General features: G+C 40.6%; 1 protein-coding gene across 2 annotated transcripts in view; it reads left to right on the top strand.

Annotated features, from left to right (window-relative positions):
* GDPD5 (glycerophosphodiester phosphodiesterase domain containing 5) overlaps window positions 1–21,367 on the top strand; it is a 1,733,766-nt gene that overhangs the window by 1,572,804 nt on the left and 139,595 nt on the right. For both annotated transcript variants that reach the window (XM_044071140.1, XM_044071141.1), the window contains 3 exons: window positions 7,425–7,575; window positions 9,753–9,974; window positions 18,496–18,653. In XM_044071140.1, the coding sequence (XP_043927075.1) occupies window positions 7,425–7,575; window positions 9,753–9,974; window positions 18,496–18,653 (531 nt within the window). The remainder of the gene's footprint in view (window positions 1–7,424; window positions 7,576–9,752; window positions 9,975–18,495; window positions 18,654–21,367) is intronic.

Raw genomic sequence — 21,367 nt, 5'->3', positions numbered from 1 at the left:
ACCTGTTTGGTTCTAGTGTTTTCTGTTATGTGGGAAAATGTGTTATGGTCTGATGAGACCAAGGTTGAACTTTTTGGCCACAATTCCAAAAGGTACGGTTGGTGCAAAAATAACACTTCGCATCATCAAAAGAACACCATCATCACGGTGAAAGTATGGTGGTGGCAATATCATGCTTTGGGGTTGCTTTTCTTCAGCTGTAACTGGGGCTTTAGTCAAGGTGGAGGGAATTATGAACAGTTCCAAATACCAGTCACTTCTGGACCAAAACCTTCAGGCGTCTGCTAGAAAGCTGAAGATGAAGAGGAATTTCACCTTTAAACACGACAATGACCAAAGCATTCATCCAGTTCAACAAAAGAATGGCTTAACCAGAAGAAAATTAAAGTTTTGGAATGGCCCAGCCAGAGCCCAGACCTAAATCCAATAGAAAATCTGTGGGGTGACCTGAAGAGGGCTGTGCACAAGAGATGCTCTCCCAATCTGACAGTTTTGGAGCGCTTTTGCAAGCAAGAGTGGGCAAATATTGCCAAGTCAAGATGTGCTATGGTGATAGACTCGTACCCAAGAACACTGAATGTTGTAATTAAATCAAAAGGTGCTTCATCAAAGTATTAGTTTAAGGGTGTGCACACTTGTGCAACCAGCTTATTGTACGCGTTTTATTTTTTATGTGTTTTCCCCTAACAGATTTGTTTTTCAATTGAATAGTAGAGGTCATAGTTCGGATTAAAGGAGAGAAAAGTTTTGAAAGGATTTATTGTGGTCTCATTTTTTTATATCACAAAAACCTAGCATTTTAACAGGGGTGTGTACACTTTTTATATCCACTGTAGGTCAATTTACATGGCAGTAATAAAATGTGATTCAGACAGCTACGGCCACAATGAGGAAGGCCTTGTTATCACCTTGTTACCACCCCATTAGCATATCTCTGAATTGCACATACCTGAGAATTGCAGTGTTTTTCTTGATGGCCCATACATTGCAGTGAAGACACTTCTCTACACTCACTCACACCCACCCACACAACAACTTTCAGGTCCCCCAGTTGATCTCACTCATGGAAACACTGTCACATTCACACATGCATGCTGCAACCCACACACCGAGACTCACAATTCTTTACCTAGTGTGACCACCTAGCCAACAACACACACACACACACACACACACACACACACACACACCCCTACAGCTGCAGTGTTTTGGTGGTGCTCACTTTTTCCTCAAATGCTGGAGATTTACTCAACTGAGAGATTCTCTGAATCCCTCAACAGAGTACATCAGGACTCACTTGCTTTAATTTGGGGAGAGCTCATGGCTAATTAGCATTAGCCACTCCAATAGACTGCAGCATTAACATGCAGCTCTGCCATCAGAAATACAGTCCATGTTGAGGCTCCTGATTGGGGGAACCTAAGAAGTAGGATGGTCTAATAATCAGAAAGGCTTACCAGGAATGGTAAAATGGCTAACTTAAGGCTTCCTGCTCACGGTCAGTCTTTCTGAATCTCAGGGTAAGTTTTTTATGTACCGTGTTTAAGACTTTTTTTTATTGACCCTATAGCTAAAATCATTGACTTTAATATTTTTTTTTCCCCAAGGCTGGACATGATTTTAGTTTAGTTTAAAAAAAAAAGGCATTAATACTTGCTTTATGTTTTCTTTGTTTGTGGTACCACTTTGGGTGATGGAAAAGCACTTCATGATACTGCTTGATATTAGGGTGGGTAGTGATGGTGTTAGCATTTTGGGACCTCCCAGCAAATTTCAAGTTGAGGGCCCCCTATGCACTTCCAGTCCAAGTATCGTTTGTCACCGCCACCCCTTTTAAGCAACCATTTTGTTCGTGCTTCAAAGTTTTAGGTGTAGTATACACAGACTGACCTGTAGCTATGGTGGGCTTACATTAGAACACACCACCAACTGACATTTAGTTACAACAGTGATGCAGTACAACTTTGTGTAGGTCTGACAGAAATGCATAGGTCTTAGGTGAAACAGTGTCCTAGACATGGCCTGCTGTTTCAGCCCTGTCTTTACACATTACTTTTTTATTTATTTTCTCAGATTTTGCCATACTCTTCAGCTTTTTCAAGAAGCCATAACTTTCTATATGCTCTGAAGTGCATTTTAAAGTTGTTTTTTTACACAACCTTTTCATCCAGTAGTGGTTTGAACAGAAGGTATGACTAAGGAAAGAAATTCATTGTTGTTCAACTTTCATTTTCCTTGCATCCTTTAAACTCACCTTTCCTGACCAAGACAGCACAGTAATAACCATTTAAGAAATAACTTAATTGAGCCAGTGCCCCCAGAAGCCATAAGGGTTGGAGCTGCTGTGGGTTGTATTTTGGGGCATTTCCCCAACCTTTTAATCCAGTGGAGGCCTAAATAAAACTCATGAGTAAGAAAAGAATTTCAAGTCTTATTTTTTTTTCTTTCAAGTAAGACAAAAGTGTGCCCAAGGCTTCATGCTCAAAGCTGAAAAAAATAGCTCACAATAAACTAACAAGCCTGTTGTTGTGAGGATACACAAGTCCTGTCTGGGAATACTGCTTGCTTCTCCAATCCTCCAACAAAGACAGTCACTGCCTGTGCATCTGTATGGTGTTAGATTGGGATGAAAGCAGAGGTTCAAATTGCCACAATCATGTATTTCAAGTGACAGCTGACATGCGTAAACATGACATTCCTTCTCCCTCTTCACCTATAAGTCAGCCCAGTTGCATACATGCCTGATGAGTGATTGTGAGGAAAGTGAAAAAAAATTATTACAGTAGTATATTCTACTTCGTAACTCCTAGACAGTACACTGCCCTTACACAAGGTATAGTAACATTCTTTGTGGACCTCTGGGGTCTGTAAGAAGAGTAAAAGAAACAATGACCACTCTGTCCCCAGCCCAAACACAAGCTATAATGACTTGCTGTGCACCCCTCTAAAATTTGACTATGAAGAAAACTAAAGAAGTAATCACAACACAATCTATGGCCCTCACATCACTTACAGCAGCTTTCTGTACACACACATCTGGGCAGGGCTGGTTTTAGAATGGGTACAGTTGAGAGCAGAGGCCATTTTCAGGTTTATCTTAACAGGGTCAAATCACAGCCCTGCTCAAGGTAGAGAGCGTAATCAGAAAATTAATACATTTTTTCTCCTCATTTTTCTTAAACCAGCAAAAGCTTTTGTGTTCCCTACTCAGTCATGTATGATTAAGGAAGCCCCCATATCCATTTATACAGTTAGGGAAGTGGGTGGCCACCAGACTTCTAGATGATCTAAATGTCTGAATGTTTTGTAATATATTTTGTCTTACTTTTGAAATATAATTACTTGTTAGCTGCATTTTTACTGATATCCAGAATAATAATGTATGTGTCTTGGCATTAGTGGGTGTGTGAACAGATAAAAATCAGCAATATTTTTTTTTACACTCACACGCACTAATAAGCCATAGCAATACTAATTTTGTACTTGTTTCAGCAAATAGCAATACATTGTACAACACTGGTACTGCTACACTAGATGGGTTACTGCTGCTTAGCAGCTGTCAAACAGGCACAGGGGTAAATCACTTTCATTTAGCTCACTGAGGAGTAATGCATGCCTGTCATTGTCCCTGATTTCACAGACCTTCCCTGATTTTGCTCATACTTTTGCTCTATTCGTCGTAAAAAGTTTGATTTGCTGGTAAATCATTCATGATTACAGTCAATAAATCTAGACATCAGAGCTTTGAACTTCTTATTGTCCAAAAAATGCATGTTGATGGAAAAGATGTTCTGTTAACTTGTTAAATGAATTATAGTAATATTTAAAATGTTTTCCTGATCTTGAGCCTTTATTCTGCTATTATTTGTAAACGCAGTTCCTCTGTATTACTTTAATAGTTGTACACGACAACAACACGACAGGATATATCACATGTATAAATTAGACACAAAATAAAAAATACACTTATGTTAAGCGCTTTCATCTGCCGATTGCAGACTTCTTCAGAACATAACCTATAACCATAACTGTTTAAATTCAAGAGACAGTTGCACTAGGTTATGTTCTGAAGAAGTCTGCAATCGGCAGATGAAAGCGCTTAACATAAGTGTATTTTTTATTTTGTGTCTAATTTATACATGTGATATATCCTGTCGTGTTGTTGTCGTGTACAACTATTAAAGTAATACAGAGGAACTGCGTTTGCCTTTATTACTGCTTTCCAGCTTCAGTTGGCTTTTCGGGTGTGAGTTTTTGCATTACACTTTGGTTTCCTGGCTGCTATTATTTGTGACAATGCGCCAAATTATTCAGCAGAGAAGTTGAAAGTTATAGTATCTGGTGTTCTGCCAGTATTTATAAAACTCCCTGAAAGAAAAAAAAAAAACATTCTTGAAGATCGGAAACATCAGCTCTTAAAATTTAAGGTTTGCACTGAGATCAGTCACTCTGAGCTGCTGACCCTGTCTACTACTTACCTTGCTCATGTTTATTTTCAGTGTTATCCTAACAGGGTTGTATCACAGTCCTTTTCAGGTTAAAGAGTGTAATCAGGAAATGAATAGATTTTTTTCTCCTCATATTTCCTCAACCAGCAGCAGCATTTGTGGGACACCCATACAGTCAAGGATGATTTAGGGGAACCCCTGCTGCCATGAGTATTGCAAATACCTAAAGCTGGCTTTGTTAGTTTTAGTGGAGAGAATGTCCACCAGCAGGGTTTAAGACAGGGGCACCATGTCAGTGGCAAAATATTTAATGGCATTTTGAAGCCAGTTACTTGATAAAACACTGTTATTATAACCAGAGATATCTTTGAATTTTAAAGGAGAGATAAATAAGAGTTAATTAAGTATGCAAGATTACTGTACTAGCTTTTGTTGGTTTGACAAAATATCAAGATAACTTGCTGTGGTTGGGACCCCCCACCCCATGGACTGCAGGGTTCGCTGGTGTATGAGGATAGTAGGATGTCCTTTAATTTAACACAGCCAGAATGATACTGAATCATTAACTTTGTGTATGTAGTTATCTATGCAAATTCCTCAACAATGAATGTAATGAAAAAATATGCACTATCTAAAGAATTTCTAAACAGAGCCTCATTTACTCTGTTATAGGTAAAAACTAAGGCATCAGTATAAATACCTCATAAGCAGGTATCTTAAGAGTGGTACTTCATAAATCCCTCATGCTTAGCCAATTTGAAGAGAGATAGAGAGTCACTTCAGAAGGAATTTAATTTTGGGAGGTACGTGGAAGATAGTACAGAATAATTAAACTTCATGAGATAATGCTGGGAAGAGCAGATAGTTTCCACTATCTTGTCAATAGATGAACTAGGAGAAGGAAAACAATCCCAATCCCAAAAATAGTTTGTATGACTGTAAAATATATGCTTCTGCTGAATAGCTAACCAAGACGTAAACTGACAGAATTCAGAACAAAAGTTTGAACTGCCATCATTAACTCCAGAGCTGAAGACTTCACAAATCAGTATGATGAAGTCTGCTATGACCCACATGGATTAGTCTTGCTCATCATTTCTTGGTGGATAATAATGAGAAGTCGAGGCAACCTTAAACAGCGTCAACAAGGGTCCATACTATAGCTTCAAGAATGAGGCTGCGATTCTGTTTTGGACACAGCTCTCTAATGTAAATCATGTCACTAGAAAAAAAGAGACCCATGATAATGACAGTTTTATTTTTAATTGACCTGACATTATCCAACATCGCTGTTGTCTGACAGGTTCTTGGGGTGGTCAGCAAGCTAGACATGCAGGGCACTTAATTTTCTACATTTGTAACATAAAGTCTGTCTTACAGATATCTCAGAATGTTACCGGCCTTCCAAAACTGGCTATTCAGGTTCCCATCTTTGCTTGATTTACAAAGGTTTAAGGAATGGATGGGGACATGGGATACTCTAAACTTTTTTTTGACTAGAGGCAAGTATTGGCTGGAAAGACTATGTGCTGACCACTACACTTTGGAGTAAAAGATAGTGCAAACAACATTGTATAGTTTGTTATTGCAGGGATAAAATTTGATATTAGTACCTAGGGTAAGTGGAGTTGAGAGGATAAAGCCCTTACTGATAACCCACATGACCTGAGATCAGTTAGCAGATTGAAGTCTGCAAGATGCAGGCAAAGGAGAGGGTGGTAGCAAGTGACTTGTACTTCTCCACCCATCTTTGGGGATGGAGGGATGTGTTGACTTTGGGAGGATGATTGCTACTTTGCAAGTAGAGGTTTGTAACCCCAAGATGCTGGTGATAGTTTTCAGGGAGCAGCATGTGTGTAATTTCATGCACCAGGAGTGAGGTTAGGCCCATTTAGAAGTCTGTGTGCAGGATGGCTTACTGTATCTGCTGTCAACTTTGGGGTGGTGGTAGACTTGACAGCGAATCATGATGTTCATTAGCCAGCAGGCAAGTTTACAAATGTTTTGTAAAGTAGAATAGTAATAAATAGCTTAGAAAATGGCAAGGTAAGCATTAAAAAATAAATAGAATTATGTAGTAATGGAGTGGAAAAACACAACTTGTCTGCCTCTAACTGAAGCTTTATTTCCCTACCTGAGTGAGGAGGAAAGAAAAGAGATGCTCTGATCCAGAATGCAATTCTTCCTCTAGTGAATTAGCAGAGACAATCGGGGCAGTGTCCTCTGTTCAGGGGAAACCCCCTCAAAGACAGAACTTGTGACACTGTTGAAGAATATAGAGTCAATTTAGATTTGATAATAAAAACATAAGATGTTCTGGTAAGCTGTGAAATCTCTTGATGTCCTACTGCCAAGATTTCACGAGTGAACCTAGTACTTGGAAGGATCAACCAGGAGAGAAAACTTGTAGCAACTGATTGCCTGCCCCTACCCCCAAATACTTTTTTTTTATGTCAAGGGACAGTGATAACACTGCTCATGCAACACCTTCAAGAATCTTGCAGGGTGGTCTGCAGATTGAGCACTATAAGGACCTTGCTCAAGCATGGCAGAAGGGCTAGGGTGGGTTTATTAGAACATACTAGCGGGCATTGAGCATACTCACTTCTTCATTACATGCTATGCTCATGGACAGAGAATCTGGCAGTCCGACATGGATTGAAGATTCTTAGCTTAGTGTCCTTTGTCCATTCCTTGAAAACCAGCCTTGGAATATAAGAACTGTCAAGCTTCCTCAGACACAAGATTCACATGTAAAAAGGAAGATTATGCTCTGTTGCATTTTAAGTCCTTTCAAGTACTGTTTTATTTTGTTTAATGCAGTTTGTGTTGAAGTATGGTGTGAAATTAATTAGCTGAATTTTAATGTGCCTTGAATTGATATCACTCCAATTGTCCTTGCTTGCTCAAAAATAAGTATTTATCTTATTTGCTACTTCCTAAAAAAGTAACATAAATATGTTTAACTTTCCCTAGTCATGATGGAGTGCCATTTTTAATGCATGACAATCTGCTGCGAAGGACAACAAATGTAGACGAGAAGTTTTCAGAAAGAGCATCTGTACATTCCTCCATGTTCAACTGGACAGACTTGGAGCAACTTAATGCAGGAGAGTGGTTTACTACGGTACTGAATAACATTCTGATTCCACTAGTGTTTTGAACAGTCATGTTAAAGAGCACACAATTAGATGGTTGATTATTCATAATGAAATGCTGGCGTGCTTAGAAAGCTGACTGTTTGGCTGGTAGTTTCATCTTTTATTGTTTCAACCTGGCTGTGTTTTTTGCAGTGTTTTATTATAGTAAGTAACATTTGCCAAAATTTAGTGCATCATTTGTAAGAAGTAGACAGGGGTTTTGTGTGAAAATATGCTTAGAGTAATATTTTTACATGAGTATCTATTGAAATTCCAGTCCTGAGAATAGGGAAAGGTACAAGTGTAGATGATATGGGTATATATCATTTCGTCGAAACCCATCTTCAGCGAACATCCATTAATCAAACATAAATCAGCAAATGGCTGCTCATCGAATGTTCACATCAGCGATGTGTTTCTTAGGGAAGTCTTAGCTACCCAACATACTGAGCAACTTGCATACACAGTATATCAAGCCCACTAAAGTGGGGGGCTGTGCCCCTCGCACACCCCTACTTATATGTATGACAACTCTGAGATTACACTACAGTGGGGAAAAGGGAAAATTTCCATATGTTGGCCAACTAACTTCCTTCCATGGAAAAACGTTAAGTGATTTGTGTTAGATGAACAGCCATTTGCTGAAGTTGGGTTTCGACGAACTGATAGACCCAATTAATATAACAGTAATGTATATTGAGCTTATAAGTTGGGAGCACCTTGGAGTATGCCTCCAACTCTGTGGCATAGCCCTCTAGAGTGTGGGGAAAATGGGTCAACGTCCCCCTCAAAAGCACTGTGCTTTAATATCCATTCATTCTTTCAATCACATTTTGCTTTACAGTCCTTTGACACCCACAGTTTCAATTCTCTCACTTGTGATAGGACATTATCTAAATATCACATTGTTCATCAGCTATTTTGACTGTTCTTTTCCTGTATCACTGTTCTAGGTGTTGCAGCAAGCCATGCTTCCTAATAAATGGTACAGCATTCCTCCACAGTGCAGTCAAAACTGGCTAAGATGTGAGCCAGTAACCATGAGTACTGACACAGTGTCTCTGCATGGTACTTAAGGGCTAAGATGTGAGCCAGTAACCATGAGTACTGACACAGTGTCTCTGCATGGTACTTAAGGGCTAAGATGTGAGCCAGTAACCATAAGTACTGACACAGTGTCTCTGCATGGTACTTAAGGGCTAAGATGTGAGCCAGTAACCATGAGTACTGACACAGTGTCTCTGCATGGTACTTAAGGGCTAAGATGTGAGCCAGTAACTATGAGTACTGACACAGTGTCTCTGCATGGTACTGAAGGCAAGTTCGCTGGTTGAAATCCTAGGAGAATTGTGTTAGCACTAGAGGGCAGATGATGCTATATTTTTGCAGGAGGCATAGCCTCCCAGGAGATAACAGAAAAGAATATTTAAAAAAAATGGAAAGAATGAATTTAATTTCACTTTTAAGACTTGGAAGATGGTAGAAAGGAAGTAAATGCTACAGTGAAAGGATTTCATTGAGACAGTTGGATAGTTGCTTCAGTGATGGCAGTTGTTGCAAAGGATTGCATTTGATTTGCACATTGGCACGTGCTGCAAACCTGCTCTCCACATTTAGTGTTTCCTTAAGCTGGCAGTAAGACCGGGCATTCCATTCTCCACGGTTCATTTAGTAGTGAGTTTGGATTTACCTGTATAAATGTGCCATAGCACTGTTGTGCAGAAACTGCAAATCAAAGCTGTAATATTGAATATCAAAATTTCAGATTTTTTTTGTGTGTTTGAAAACTGACCTTATAAAATTGAGATTTATGTGAACATATGCCTTTTTGATTCGTTCTAGTATGTCTTAGAAAATCATGCGTCAAGACAGGAAATCTAACCTTGATCTATTACAATCATTGAATCATTAAGCATAGGTGTCTGAAAACATGACATTAGGGAACAGGCACTGCTGTAAATGGTATTGCAGGATTGTTCCTATAGTTGTACTTATTTTCATCACAATGATATTGTAGCCAGCCAAATTATTACACAGGTCAGACATCATTAATAACTTTAGACTGTGTTGACTACAAGAGCTAAGTTTGCTTTACTTTCTGCAGGTGCCTGGAAGCAACAATTTTTTTTTTATTTTCCTTTCGCTTTCTTTCCCTTTCTCCTAGAATGATCCATTCTGGACTGTACACTCTCTCTCAGCATCAGATTCTGCTAAAGCTGCAAACCAGTCTGTCTGCAGACTAGATGACTTGTTATCTCTAGCAAAAGCTAGCAACATTTCTGTGATCCTCAACTTACAAGATTTACCAGTGGAGCACCCATACAACAACAACTTCATCAACATCACCTTGGAAACAATCATGAACTCAGGGATTCTGCAACATATGGTGAAGGCCCTTGTTGTGTTATCCTTTATTTTTTTTATTTTCTGAAATGTCTTGTGCTTCATAAATGTCTTGAAGTTTCCCATGTCAGTAACCTGTTTATTATGTCCCACACATCCTTGTAGGGGTAATCTGGATCACATAACTGTACTCCTTGTTTTCTAGATTTGTTACAATGGCGCAGTTCGAAGTAAAGTGCTTTATTAGACTGTGGGAACAATAACGTGATTAAGGCATATATATCTCCTTTAAAACTTTTGAAGTACTTCTGGAAACTTTTTTGAGTCAGCTAGATAATTCAGAGATGGGAAATATCATGAAGCTGGAATTTGATTAGTACAGAGCATCCAAAAGATCATGGACTACAGTGGGAACAAATTATTTTCTTTCACTGACTGGTTCGGATCTTGAATGAAGGGAAACAGTGATTTTTATCCTAGATGAGTTATTGGTTCCACCTGATTATAAAGAATGATGAAAAAAGCTGGGCAGTATAAAAGTGGGTTGCATGGTAGAATCTAAGCTTGGAGTCCATTAAGTGCCAGTTTGTCAGTGACTGGGAATCAGAGAAAAGTATGGCAATGCAGGGGTCAGACTTGGTCCAACCTAGTTTAATGTTTTCATGAGTGACTTCATGATGGGTTTGGGAGGAATGCTTTGCCTTTCTTTGGAAAAAGAAATAAGAAGCTAAGGCGTAAACAGAATACAGAAACAGAATACAGCAGTAGTCCTAATGTCTGGTAGCTGAGATTTAATATTAAAAAATTATAAACCACATGCAGTATATACAAGAACATTAGGGGATGCGTACCTCATTAGAAAAAGCACTGATACCACAATGCAAAAAAATTACTTAAGGATGGCTGGGTGCACATTGTGTCTAAAGGCTTAAAGGCAAAAGCACGTATCAGTAATGCAAGCCCATATGAAGATACAGGATGTTGAGGTGCATATGGAGAAAGGTGCCATTGTATGCTGGTCTTTTTACTTTTTTGAGGTGCATATGGAGAAAGCTCATTATCAGTCTAAAGAAGATGCTGTTTCTGTTTTAAGGCCATTGGTAAGGTATTGGTTTTGAAGTACATTTTCCAGGAGTGGAGTCCACATCACAACAAAATGTTAGAGTGCAATTAATTCAGTGAACAGCATTGACAATAGAATGGAGCTACAGTGAAAAGTATGACAGGAGAGTGCTACAGGACTGGAGAAAAGGTGACTGTAGTTCATTTATACAATGTGTTCTAAGAAAGAGATGGGTAATTGCAGGCCTATGAGACTGATTGCATCTTGGAGGTTAATTTGGTGAGGCAGGTCAGTGGAGTTGCATATCATGTGTAGGGTGACATTATACAGCAGAGGTCTTGTAAGTCAAACTTAATGCACATTGGTGACTAGGTCAGCACTGAGATGTACAAGGGCAGTCAGGTGAGCATGTTGTTTCCCAATTCAGCAAGACAAACTTCATCCTTCATAGAAGATTGGTCAGGTTGATTTAATAGTACAAAACAGTGAAACCTCAAATGTTGCGGTGATAACTAGACAATGGATTGTCTCAGGGTTTAGCACTATCGGGTCCTGCTGTATAAAACCTGCTTTGGCATGGTTTTTGTGCTTGTTACTACTCAGCAAAGCTCCTTGTGGTCCTGCAGAGGGGTGCTAGCAGCAGAGAGGCTAAAAGAGTGACTGCTAACCTGATAAAAGTGTTTTTTTCCTGCTGCTACCTGGGCGACTGTCCGATCTAGCTAAACTGCAAGTAATTCTGCTTCTTGAACTGTTTTAAACTGTTTAAAGTTGTTTTTGCACCTGCACTTATAAAGTTTGCCCTGTTTGTTGCATTTACCTGTTGAGGCTACACACTCAAGTACGCTAGCTTGTGTTACATATTTATTGCACTTTCCTGCTGTTTATTGCAAAAAATAAAAAAAATATATCCTTGTTTCCCATCTTTCCTGACCTAGAGTAGTCCAAATACAGGCTTTGCTGTATTCTGGACTTTTGGAAAGTTCCTGTGTTGCCCATTTCCTTTCTTGGATAAAGGGAGGCTTCTTTGTTCACCAGTGGCAGTGGGGAGCTTGGAGCAGCCTATCTATCCCTGGAGGAGTGTTCCCAGCACAAGAATCTGGTAGTCTATTGGCCGTTTTGGGCCAATTTCTAGCTCTTTCAAGTCCCCCTGTATAAAACCTGTTTTAGTGCGGCTTTGCGCAAAGTGCAGCATCATTGGGTTTAAACCATTCTCGGCTCCACAAAGTCTGCTCTTCACTTTTTCCCTTAGAACTGATCTAGTTCTCATAATAAACACCCTATTCCCACTCTAAAGCCTGGCACTTGCTCACTAAAGCAATTATATAAGTCAGCACTAAAAAATTAAAAGCACTACACCCTCACAAACTCCCCTTAAGTACTTTGTTCCCCATTGGCCCTTTTTTCAATTATAAAGGAATTCCCAATACTATTCTAGCATGTCCAAAGGTCAGTTGTCAATCTCCTCTCCGGTCCAGCTGGTGAATCTGGGAATCTTGAGGCAATGTTATAACTCCCTCATGTACACAGACAACCCTCTCCTCCTCCCAACAAATTCCAACACATGTGAGAGATGCAACCATATAGCCAAACTGGAGGATAAGCTCTCTCAACTCAGTACTGGCGTAACAAGTCAGGAGGAGACGTAAACCACACTCACTACAATTCCAGTCTCACAAAGACCTACCACGACAGCAAACCAAACACATAAACACACAAAAACATACTCGGAGGCTCTAAATAAAAATCTGCCTAAGCAGCAGAGACCTCCAAACCAGACACCCAAGCAACTGCTACCCCAAAACAAAACACATGCAACACATAGCTCACAAAGCCAGTGTGCCGAACAATCACAGCCCTTAAGGCTAAACAACACACCTGATACACTTGTAATAGGTGACTCTATCGTTAGGCACACTGACGTCCCGCTCACCAGGCTGAACAAGGAGAAGGTCACGGTGAGCTGCTGTCGGTGCTAGGATCCGCCACATAACACAATCACTCGGGTCACTCCAACGTAAGTACAAATATGACTCAAGTCATCGTCCATGATGGTGTGAATGACCTGAGACGTACCTCCCTGGACTACATGAAAAGAGACATAGAGGAGCTCTCTGAGCATGTAGACCAGGCCGGTATGACCCTGACCTTGAGTAGCATCTTACCCTCACCAAGAATGATGCCACAATATGAAGACAAGATGATGAATTTCAACAATTGGCTTAAGTATTGGTGTCATTCAAAGGGGATCCAATGCCTGTCTGCTTGGGATGACATGCTCGACAAGCCACGATGCTTCGCTAGGGACGGCTTGCACCTGTCACCCCTGGGCTTTTGGATATTGGCAAAGGCTCTTGCCACCCCCATAGTGCCTTTTTTAGGCAAGGCTCAAAAGACAAACCCACCTCCATAGGTATCACAAGGGATAAGAAACTAAGAGTAATGCTACTCAATGCCAGAAGTCGAAACCTCAAGATGCATGCACTCAAAACTCTCTTTAGCATGGAGAAAATCAATATCTGTGCAGTAACAGAAACCTGGTTCAAGGCTCCCGAGAGCCCCCCAGCACTACCAGGTTATACCTCATACCATGTTTTTCGGCCCCAAAATTTGGACCGAACCACAAAAGGAGGGGGAGTATCAGTAGTCGTCAAAGATACCCACACCTCCAGGTTGGTTGCACAGCACGAAGCTTCAGAGACTATCCATGTGCAACTAACAGTGGGTAAAACTGCCTTCCAGTTTATAGCCTGCTACAGACCACCCTCCCAAACCCAGGAACCCCACTCGGCCTTCCTGAGAACACTGGAAAATATGAAGGTCTCTCCAAACACCATTATATTGGGTGACTTCAACTACCCAAACATAGACTGGGAGCATTGCTCTAGCTCCAACACCCTAGCCCAAAGGTTCCTAGAATTTATAAATTCAAATGCTATGGAACAACTTGTTGCCACTCCCACAAGAGGGGAAAACATACTGGACCTGATCATCACCAACATGGGGACTCTATGCTCCAGACCAGAAGTGTATCCCTCACTGGTAAGATCAGACCATAAACTAATCTCACTAGATATTCACATCCCGACCCCAGCCCCTGCCCAGAAAACCACAGTGAAAAACTTCTCTAAAGCAAATTTCACACTCCTCAAAACCGAGGTGAAATTCTTCAAAACCCCCGGGCCTGTGGAAAATACGTCCCAGACCGCAGAATCCATTATAAACGCATTCTATGAACACCTTCAGGGAATGCATGGATCATGCAATCCCAAATAAAACCAAGACCCAATCCTCCAAGGTTAGGCGTCCTGTCTGGTGGACCCCAGCCATAAACAAACTATACAATAGAAGGAGGAAGCTACTACATGATAGAGCAAAATCCCAAAAAGGGAAGGCATCTCTGATCAGTATTAGCAAAAAACTACGGGCACTCATAAAATCGTCTAAGGCCAGCTTCGAGAGAAAAATTGCACAGGACACTAAGGATAATCACAAGGCTTTCTTTAGTTATGTTAGGAACCTGGGTGGGAATTCCCAGATATGCTCAGAATTAGTCCAAAATGACAAAAAATACACCAAACCCACAGACATTGCCAACACCCTAGCTGACAGGTTCAGCGCAAACTTCTCCCCCCTTTCCCCACCAAAAGGGCAAATATCTATCCCAGCAGAGTGCTGCCCCCCTGACATCTCAGATGCTCAGGTAAGAGCCGCCCTCCAAAGCAAAAACACAGCATCAATGGGACCAGACGGTGTCCCGGCTGCGCCCTACATGAACGCCAAGAAGAACTAAACCCAAACATGAACCTACTGTTCAATCTCAGCCTTACTACAGGATATGTACCCAAAGAGTGGCGACAGCAACAGTGGTCCCTCTCCACAAAGGTGGTGCCTCAACGGATCCTGGAAACTATCGCCCCATAAGCCTGACTAGCTTGGTCTGCAAAACTATGGAAAGGATCATCATGGACCTCATAAATAAAGATATTGGGGACCTACAGACACTGGATCCTACCCAGTTCGGCTTTGTTAAGGGCAGATCCTGCCTCTTAAACCTGGTTGATTTCTTTGAAACAGTCACCAAGGCCATTGACGAGGGGAAGGTGGTCCACACAGCCTACCTGGACCTTGCAAAAGCCTTCGATACAATACCCCACTCGGGCAGTCTAGATAAGCTCACCAGCTTAAATATAAACCCCTATGTCACTAGATGGGTTGCAAACTGGCTCAAGGACAGAACCCACATGGTTAGAATTGCTGGAGCCATGTCAGACTCCAAACCAGTTACAAGTGGCATCCCACAAGGCTCAGTCCTGGGACCTCTCTTGTTCGGTATATATTTCTCGGAGGTACAGGCTATCACGGAAGGACTGTGGCTGACCAAGTTCGCAGATGACTGCAAACTGGGCACCATAATCAACTCTCCAGCTGACACAAACATCCTACAAAAGGGCCTCATAGAAACAGACAACTGGTGCCAGAGCCATGGCCTCAAGCTAAATGCCAAAAAGTGTATAGTCATCCCCTTTGGCAAAAACAAAGTGCCCACAAATTACCACATAGGTGGTAATCCATTAAGTACGGAAGAAGTAATTAGGGACCTGGGTACCCAAGTTGATAGCAATCTCTCATTTGACAACCAAGTGGCCAAAGTGGTTAGAAAAACATTTTATATAGCCCACCTAATCATGAAGGGATTCACATCTAGATCAGGGGAGGTCATCGTGCCTCTTTACTCATCGCTCATCAGGCCCATAAATTAGTACAATGCTCCTTTTGGGATGTACCTTACCAGACACCTGCAGCAATTGGAAAGACCCCAAAAGTACCTCACTAAGAGGATCAAAGCTCAAACAGATGCCATATGCTGCCTGGTTAAAGAAACTCCAGCTGTACTCAGTGGCATACTGCCTGCTCAGAGGCGATCTGTGCCTGACGTATAAAGCCATGTCCAGCCCGGAATTAATGGGCATGCTGCACCTCAGAAAATCCAAATCCCATCGAGCTACTCGCTTGAGAGACTTGAACCTCAGCACTGAAATAAATAGGACATGCTGGAGGGACAGATTCATAACCCAGAGGCTCCCTTCACTCTGGAATAAAATCCCAGTCCAGGCTAGGCAGAGTCCCTCATTGACTCTCTTCAAGAGGAATCTTGATGAGTGGATGGGAGATTGTAGGTTTACCCCGGGTATCACTTCTGTGTCGCTGTTAGACAGAGGCAGCGTATACTAACCGCGAAAAAGGGCATAGCAAAATTCATTTAAAATGGGTGGTGAAAGCCAAACACATTCTGGCTAGGCTTATAAATGCCCTAGGGCAGATAGCCTAGTATGAACCTATGAACCTATGAACTAGGACCCTTACTTCTCAGTAGTGTCATGAAGAAAATATGGTCTGCCTTTGGTTCTACTCACCTTCTTGGTTTCAGCAGTCTCATTTACCTTATAGCCTCTCTTATGTAGGTGCTGTACTACATGTTCAGTTTCTTCATTATAGTTTGTCCCATTAGTGTAGAACTTGGATGTTCTAAGAAACTCTCCCCTGAGAAGGAAGATAAACCCACGAGGAGCAATAAACAATCAACAAGAAGAATGAGATGCCTGCTTACATATAGTAATGATGTGCAACAAATATGTGATGTAATAAAAAACAGCTAGAAGATTTTAACTGCAGATAAAAACATCCGACATATAGTGGGTGATGCGCCAAGATTCTGTTTTAAAAACAGAATTTAAAACAAATGCTATGTCAAGATAGACCTACTAATAAGATGAACCCAATCACTAAGAGAATGGGCATGTTCCCATGTAGAAAATGTAAAGTATGTGGGCTTCTGAATTTCAAGAACTGTTTAACATCCTATTACTAGGAAGGAATACAAACTTAAGACTTATACCAACTGCAATACCAAGAATGTTATTTTTGGCATTGTGTGAGCCTGATCTTTAGCAAACACTGAAGCAGTTTGCTACTGAATGTGTAGCAGTTGTTATGGAAACAAGCATCTCCAAGCTTGAGACCGACCCATTAAGTACTCGTAAGATTATGTGCCACATCCTACCTGTGGGCATGTAGTGAGTTGCTTAGGATTCACTTGTGGCTGTTGCATAACAGGAAAGTCTGGCCTGCCCCACTCAGTTTGCTGCTGCTGTGACTTTTGCCAAGCCAGTTTGTTTCGGACATGGATGGATGGGTAGTTGAACAAGAGTCGTATATGTTTTTGGGGTTCATACTTTCTGTACATATGCAGTAGTCATGAGAATATAGCAAATGCTGAGAATGTGTGTTGACACTGTGACATTGTGGAAGAAGCATTTTTTTGTAATTATTGCGTAAACCTACACTACCGCTAGACAAGTAGAGACTAGTATGAGTGGCATGACGTACAGCCATACCAGTACACCAGCCAAAGGGGAGGAAAATGGCTGTGTTTGGCTATGTAGATGGTAAACTGTGTGGATGGATTGCCCATGAGGACACAGTCACAGCCAGGGATTTGAGGCTTTATGTATGAGCAGAACATTATTGTAGGTTCACAATTTGCAAAAACTCATTAATTGAAGTCACTGAGCTGTGTTTTATCATAGTGCAGTGAACTGGATTTCTGTCCATATTTTGCAGACCCCTTGTTTCCACATTAAAACATTTTCCCTTGACTGAACTGGACCTTCTGCCCACCATCCCTCATGCACAGTCTTGTATAATGAAGACATGATAATTTATAGTTTGCTTTGTCTGAGATGATTCTTTTATTTACTGTATTCCTGAGATGAGTGACAAGCACAAACGTGGATATCACTGATTTTTGAATGGTTGCAATGCCATCAGATTAATTTTCCCTTTCCAGTGCAAGTCAGAATTAACTGATTTTCAATTGGAGTTTGTGTTTATTGGACTAATATTTAGTGAGTAATGTATGGAGAAAGATTAGCAATTGTTTATGAAGTTCAGCTGATACAGAATTAATCCTTTTCTCAACGTTCTGTTTGACAAATGAGCTTGCGTTCTTGCATCATCACACCCCCGTATTATAGCATTCTTTCTAATAAACAAAATATTTTAAGTATGAAATGTAAGTGTGCTACTTTGTTGAAAGAAATCTATTTATGCGCCCAAGGCATCCTGTGTATTTTCTCACTTGCCTTCCTGGAAGACATCACCAAAGGTTCATATATGGACACAAGTTGGCTGCTGATGTTGATTGGCTTCATATTTGTTTTGCATAATGTTTTTGCACTTAGGTTATTGCCATCATTTTCTACATACTAGTACAACTTCATTAAACATTATAGGTACTATTCCTATGCCACAGAATTTAATTTGAAATCCCTTCTGAATAATGAAAATCAATTTGTATTTTTTTGGTTTTTGCAAGCTCTATTTTCCGTTACATTCAAGCTTCCTCCTGCTTATGAGTTTATGTAAATACAGTAGCTTAACTTTTTTTTTTCATGCCATAACACATGGATATACATTTGACTTAGTTCATATCTGTTGACAGGTGGTCTGGCTACATGACAAAGACAGACAGCTGGTGAGACAGATTTCACCAGATTTCCAGCAGGCATCAGAGAGCAAGCGCGAAGTTTCAGCACTGATAGCAGATGGCATTTTTAGTCTGTATCTGAGATACAGTCAAATCAATGTCAAGGAAGTCCGGTATGTTGAAGACTAAGAACGTTTTTGTTAGTACTTACTACTGCACAGTTTTGTTCCTTTTTCAAATTGATAGTTGAAGTAAAGGCCTTGAGCAAAAGAAAAAACTGTGTGATTAATTTTTGCTGACTTACAACCAAGTTGTGGTCCCTTACAAAAGTAATTAGTTTAAAAAACATGTTTCTGTCTGCGAATTAAATATTTTCCATGGATGTCAGTGTGTTTTGAGTAGCCTTATTGCTCATTTTTCTCTCTCTTACAGAAAATAAGTTTATTGACAAATAGTGTTTCCTCACAAAATGTCATCTGAATGTGTAGTCTCTCTCTATACATTTTTTTATTTCTACTTTTGGATGACTGTAATGGTGGGTAGGAATAAATGAGCAGTCACAGTAAACAGCCAGATGGTCCTTTGGCCCCCAAAATTACATAAAAAACAATGACTATTAATAATGAGTGTGTACTTTAAAGTTAAAGTTTCTTGCTAGTCAATTATTTTTATTAATTTTTATAAATGCAGACTGCTGTGCATTCTGTAATTTGTTCATTCTGTGTAATTACCTGCCACAGGAGAGCTGGAATCTATCCTGGCCATCAACGGATGCAAGGCAATAAAACTAATCCAGACCAGAGCACCAGGCCATCACAGGATTCACACAAACATACACACTTTCTCTCTGTTCTGGGCATCTTGGAAGAAAACCAGTTGACTTGTAGCATAGTTTAGTTATAATAAATAGTGGCTAGAGGATGGGAACAGGTATGGCATACCCTGAGGAGAGGATGGATACAGGTTTGGCATACCCTGAGGACTGTGCATTGCTGTTTTCCTAGTGAAAGGTATTTGAAACCTAGATGAAAGATTTGTCAATTTTGTCTGCTTAGTGTTTAGAGAAGTATAATGTTTCTGCAGATTTCTGTTATTTAATTTATGCTATTAGGGCTTATTTAGGGAGGGTTGCAGTAACAGTAGATGACAGCATTAGAGTTTGATTCTACCTACTTAATATTTATTCTGGTCAAAATTTTAAACAGCCCTTTAATTCCCTGTTTATGGTTATGTTGGTTGCATTCTAGCATTCCATGTAACATTGGCTGATATTCAGGATGCTGCTACATGGTCAGTGTTCCCAGATGCCTTTCTCATTTCTTTACAATCCTGTGTCAGTGTTGGGAGTCTTTTCAGCTGCATCACATCTAGCACTTTAATGAAAAAGAATGCTTTCACCTGGTGTGTGTAATGAATAGAGTGAATTTTATATGAGGTATATACATTCTTATTTCTTTCAGGATTCTGATATGGAGATTTTTTTCCCTCTAAGTTCACAGTCTCCACCAAAAGGTACTTCCTTTCTGAGTACTTTGTTATATGGGTAAATTATTTTATTGGTTTACAGATAAAGTACAGTTGTGTCCCACTTACCATAATTGTAGATGCTCAAGTAAGTCAGTGTTGCAGTACTGATTCTTGGGGTCTTCATGCTATGCAGAATCCCCAGCCAGTCCACTTTCCAGTCATTGTATCATCCCTAGCTGACTGATATCTGAAGGCCAAAGTCTGGATGTCGGGATACAAGAATGGAGGCTGTCTGTGACATCTTCAGGTTTTTATAAACAATGAACGAGCAGTCTCTTGCATGAGGACATCATGACCTCCCCAGTTGTCTGAATTTAAGTAAGAAGGAAATAAAAGCACAGTAGGCAGACGGGATGATAGAAGTAATAGGACTATCTGCAGAAAAACTCCTCTACCTCTTGCACCTAGCAAGGGAGACACTAGTGGTAAGCAGACAGAGGGTTAGAGAATGGAAGTATGTCCTGGCTCGTTAGTACCTGATCTGCTTGTGTGCATCCAGGGAATGGAGGACTTGTTCTGCCCTGCGGATTTGGGAAGAAGACTGCTAAGTGCATAGCCTGATTTAAAGTAAGTTCTAATACTACCTTAGGCATAAAGGTTGAGTTTGTCCCTGTGGAAGACCATGAAAGGTAATTTACACATGTAGGCTTGTAGCTCAGAGACTCTACTGGTGGATTTAACAGCCATAAGAAAAGTGGTCTAACAAGTAAGCACCTTTAGAGAGGCAGTGGCCGCAGTTTCAAAGGGGAGCAAGGTTAAGATTAGTTTTTGTAACACATAATTAAAGTCCTGTGCCATAATAGGGATCCTTCTGTGTAGTCTCACATGAATCATCCATTTTAGAAAAAGTTTCATATGTGGTGGAAGTGCAAGAAAATGGTGAGGCCCTGGGAAAGCAAGCTGTTATGGCAGATACATGTACTTTAATGCCGGCATAGGAAGTCCTAGTCTAAAGAGGCCTGATGGGTACTGCAAGACCAAGTTAATGTCTGCCTGTTAAGTGTTTGTGTTTTTGGCGTGATACCAGGTGGAAAATATTTTCCATTTTGCTAGGTATGATTTCCTAGTATTGGGCTTCCTTGCTTCCCTTAGAATGGAAATCTGTTAACTTGAGGTGGCAAGGTGAGGGTGGAAGACAGATCCCTTGGCTTGGCTGAGTAGATATACTTCCTGTGGTAGAGTTTCAGGAGGAAAGAGAGAGAACCAGTGTTCTCAGCCAGAAGAGACCACTAGGATCATGTTGGGTCTGTCCACCCTGATTTTTGTTAGTACCCTGGGAATCAGGGGTAAGGGCAGGAAGGCATGTAGGAACCAATTTGTCTATGTAAAGGAGAATACATCTATTTTCTAAGCTCTTGTC

The sequence above is a fragment of the Protopterus annectens genome, chromosome 5.part0, assembly GCF_019279795.1.
Source record: "Protopterus annectens isolate FY-2018-M chromosome 5.part0, PAN1.0, whole genome shotgun sequence".
NCBI classification, from domain to species: domain Eukaryota; kingdom Metazoa; phylum Chordata; order Ceratodontiformes; family Protopteridae; genus Protopterus; species Protopterus annectens.
Note: the sequence above shows the minus strand (reverse complement) of the source record. Positions and strands in the feature narration are given on the sequence as shown.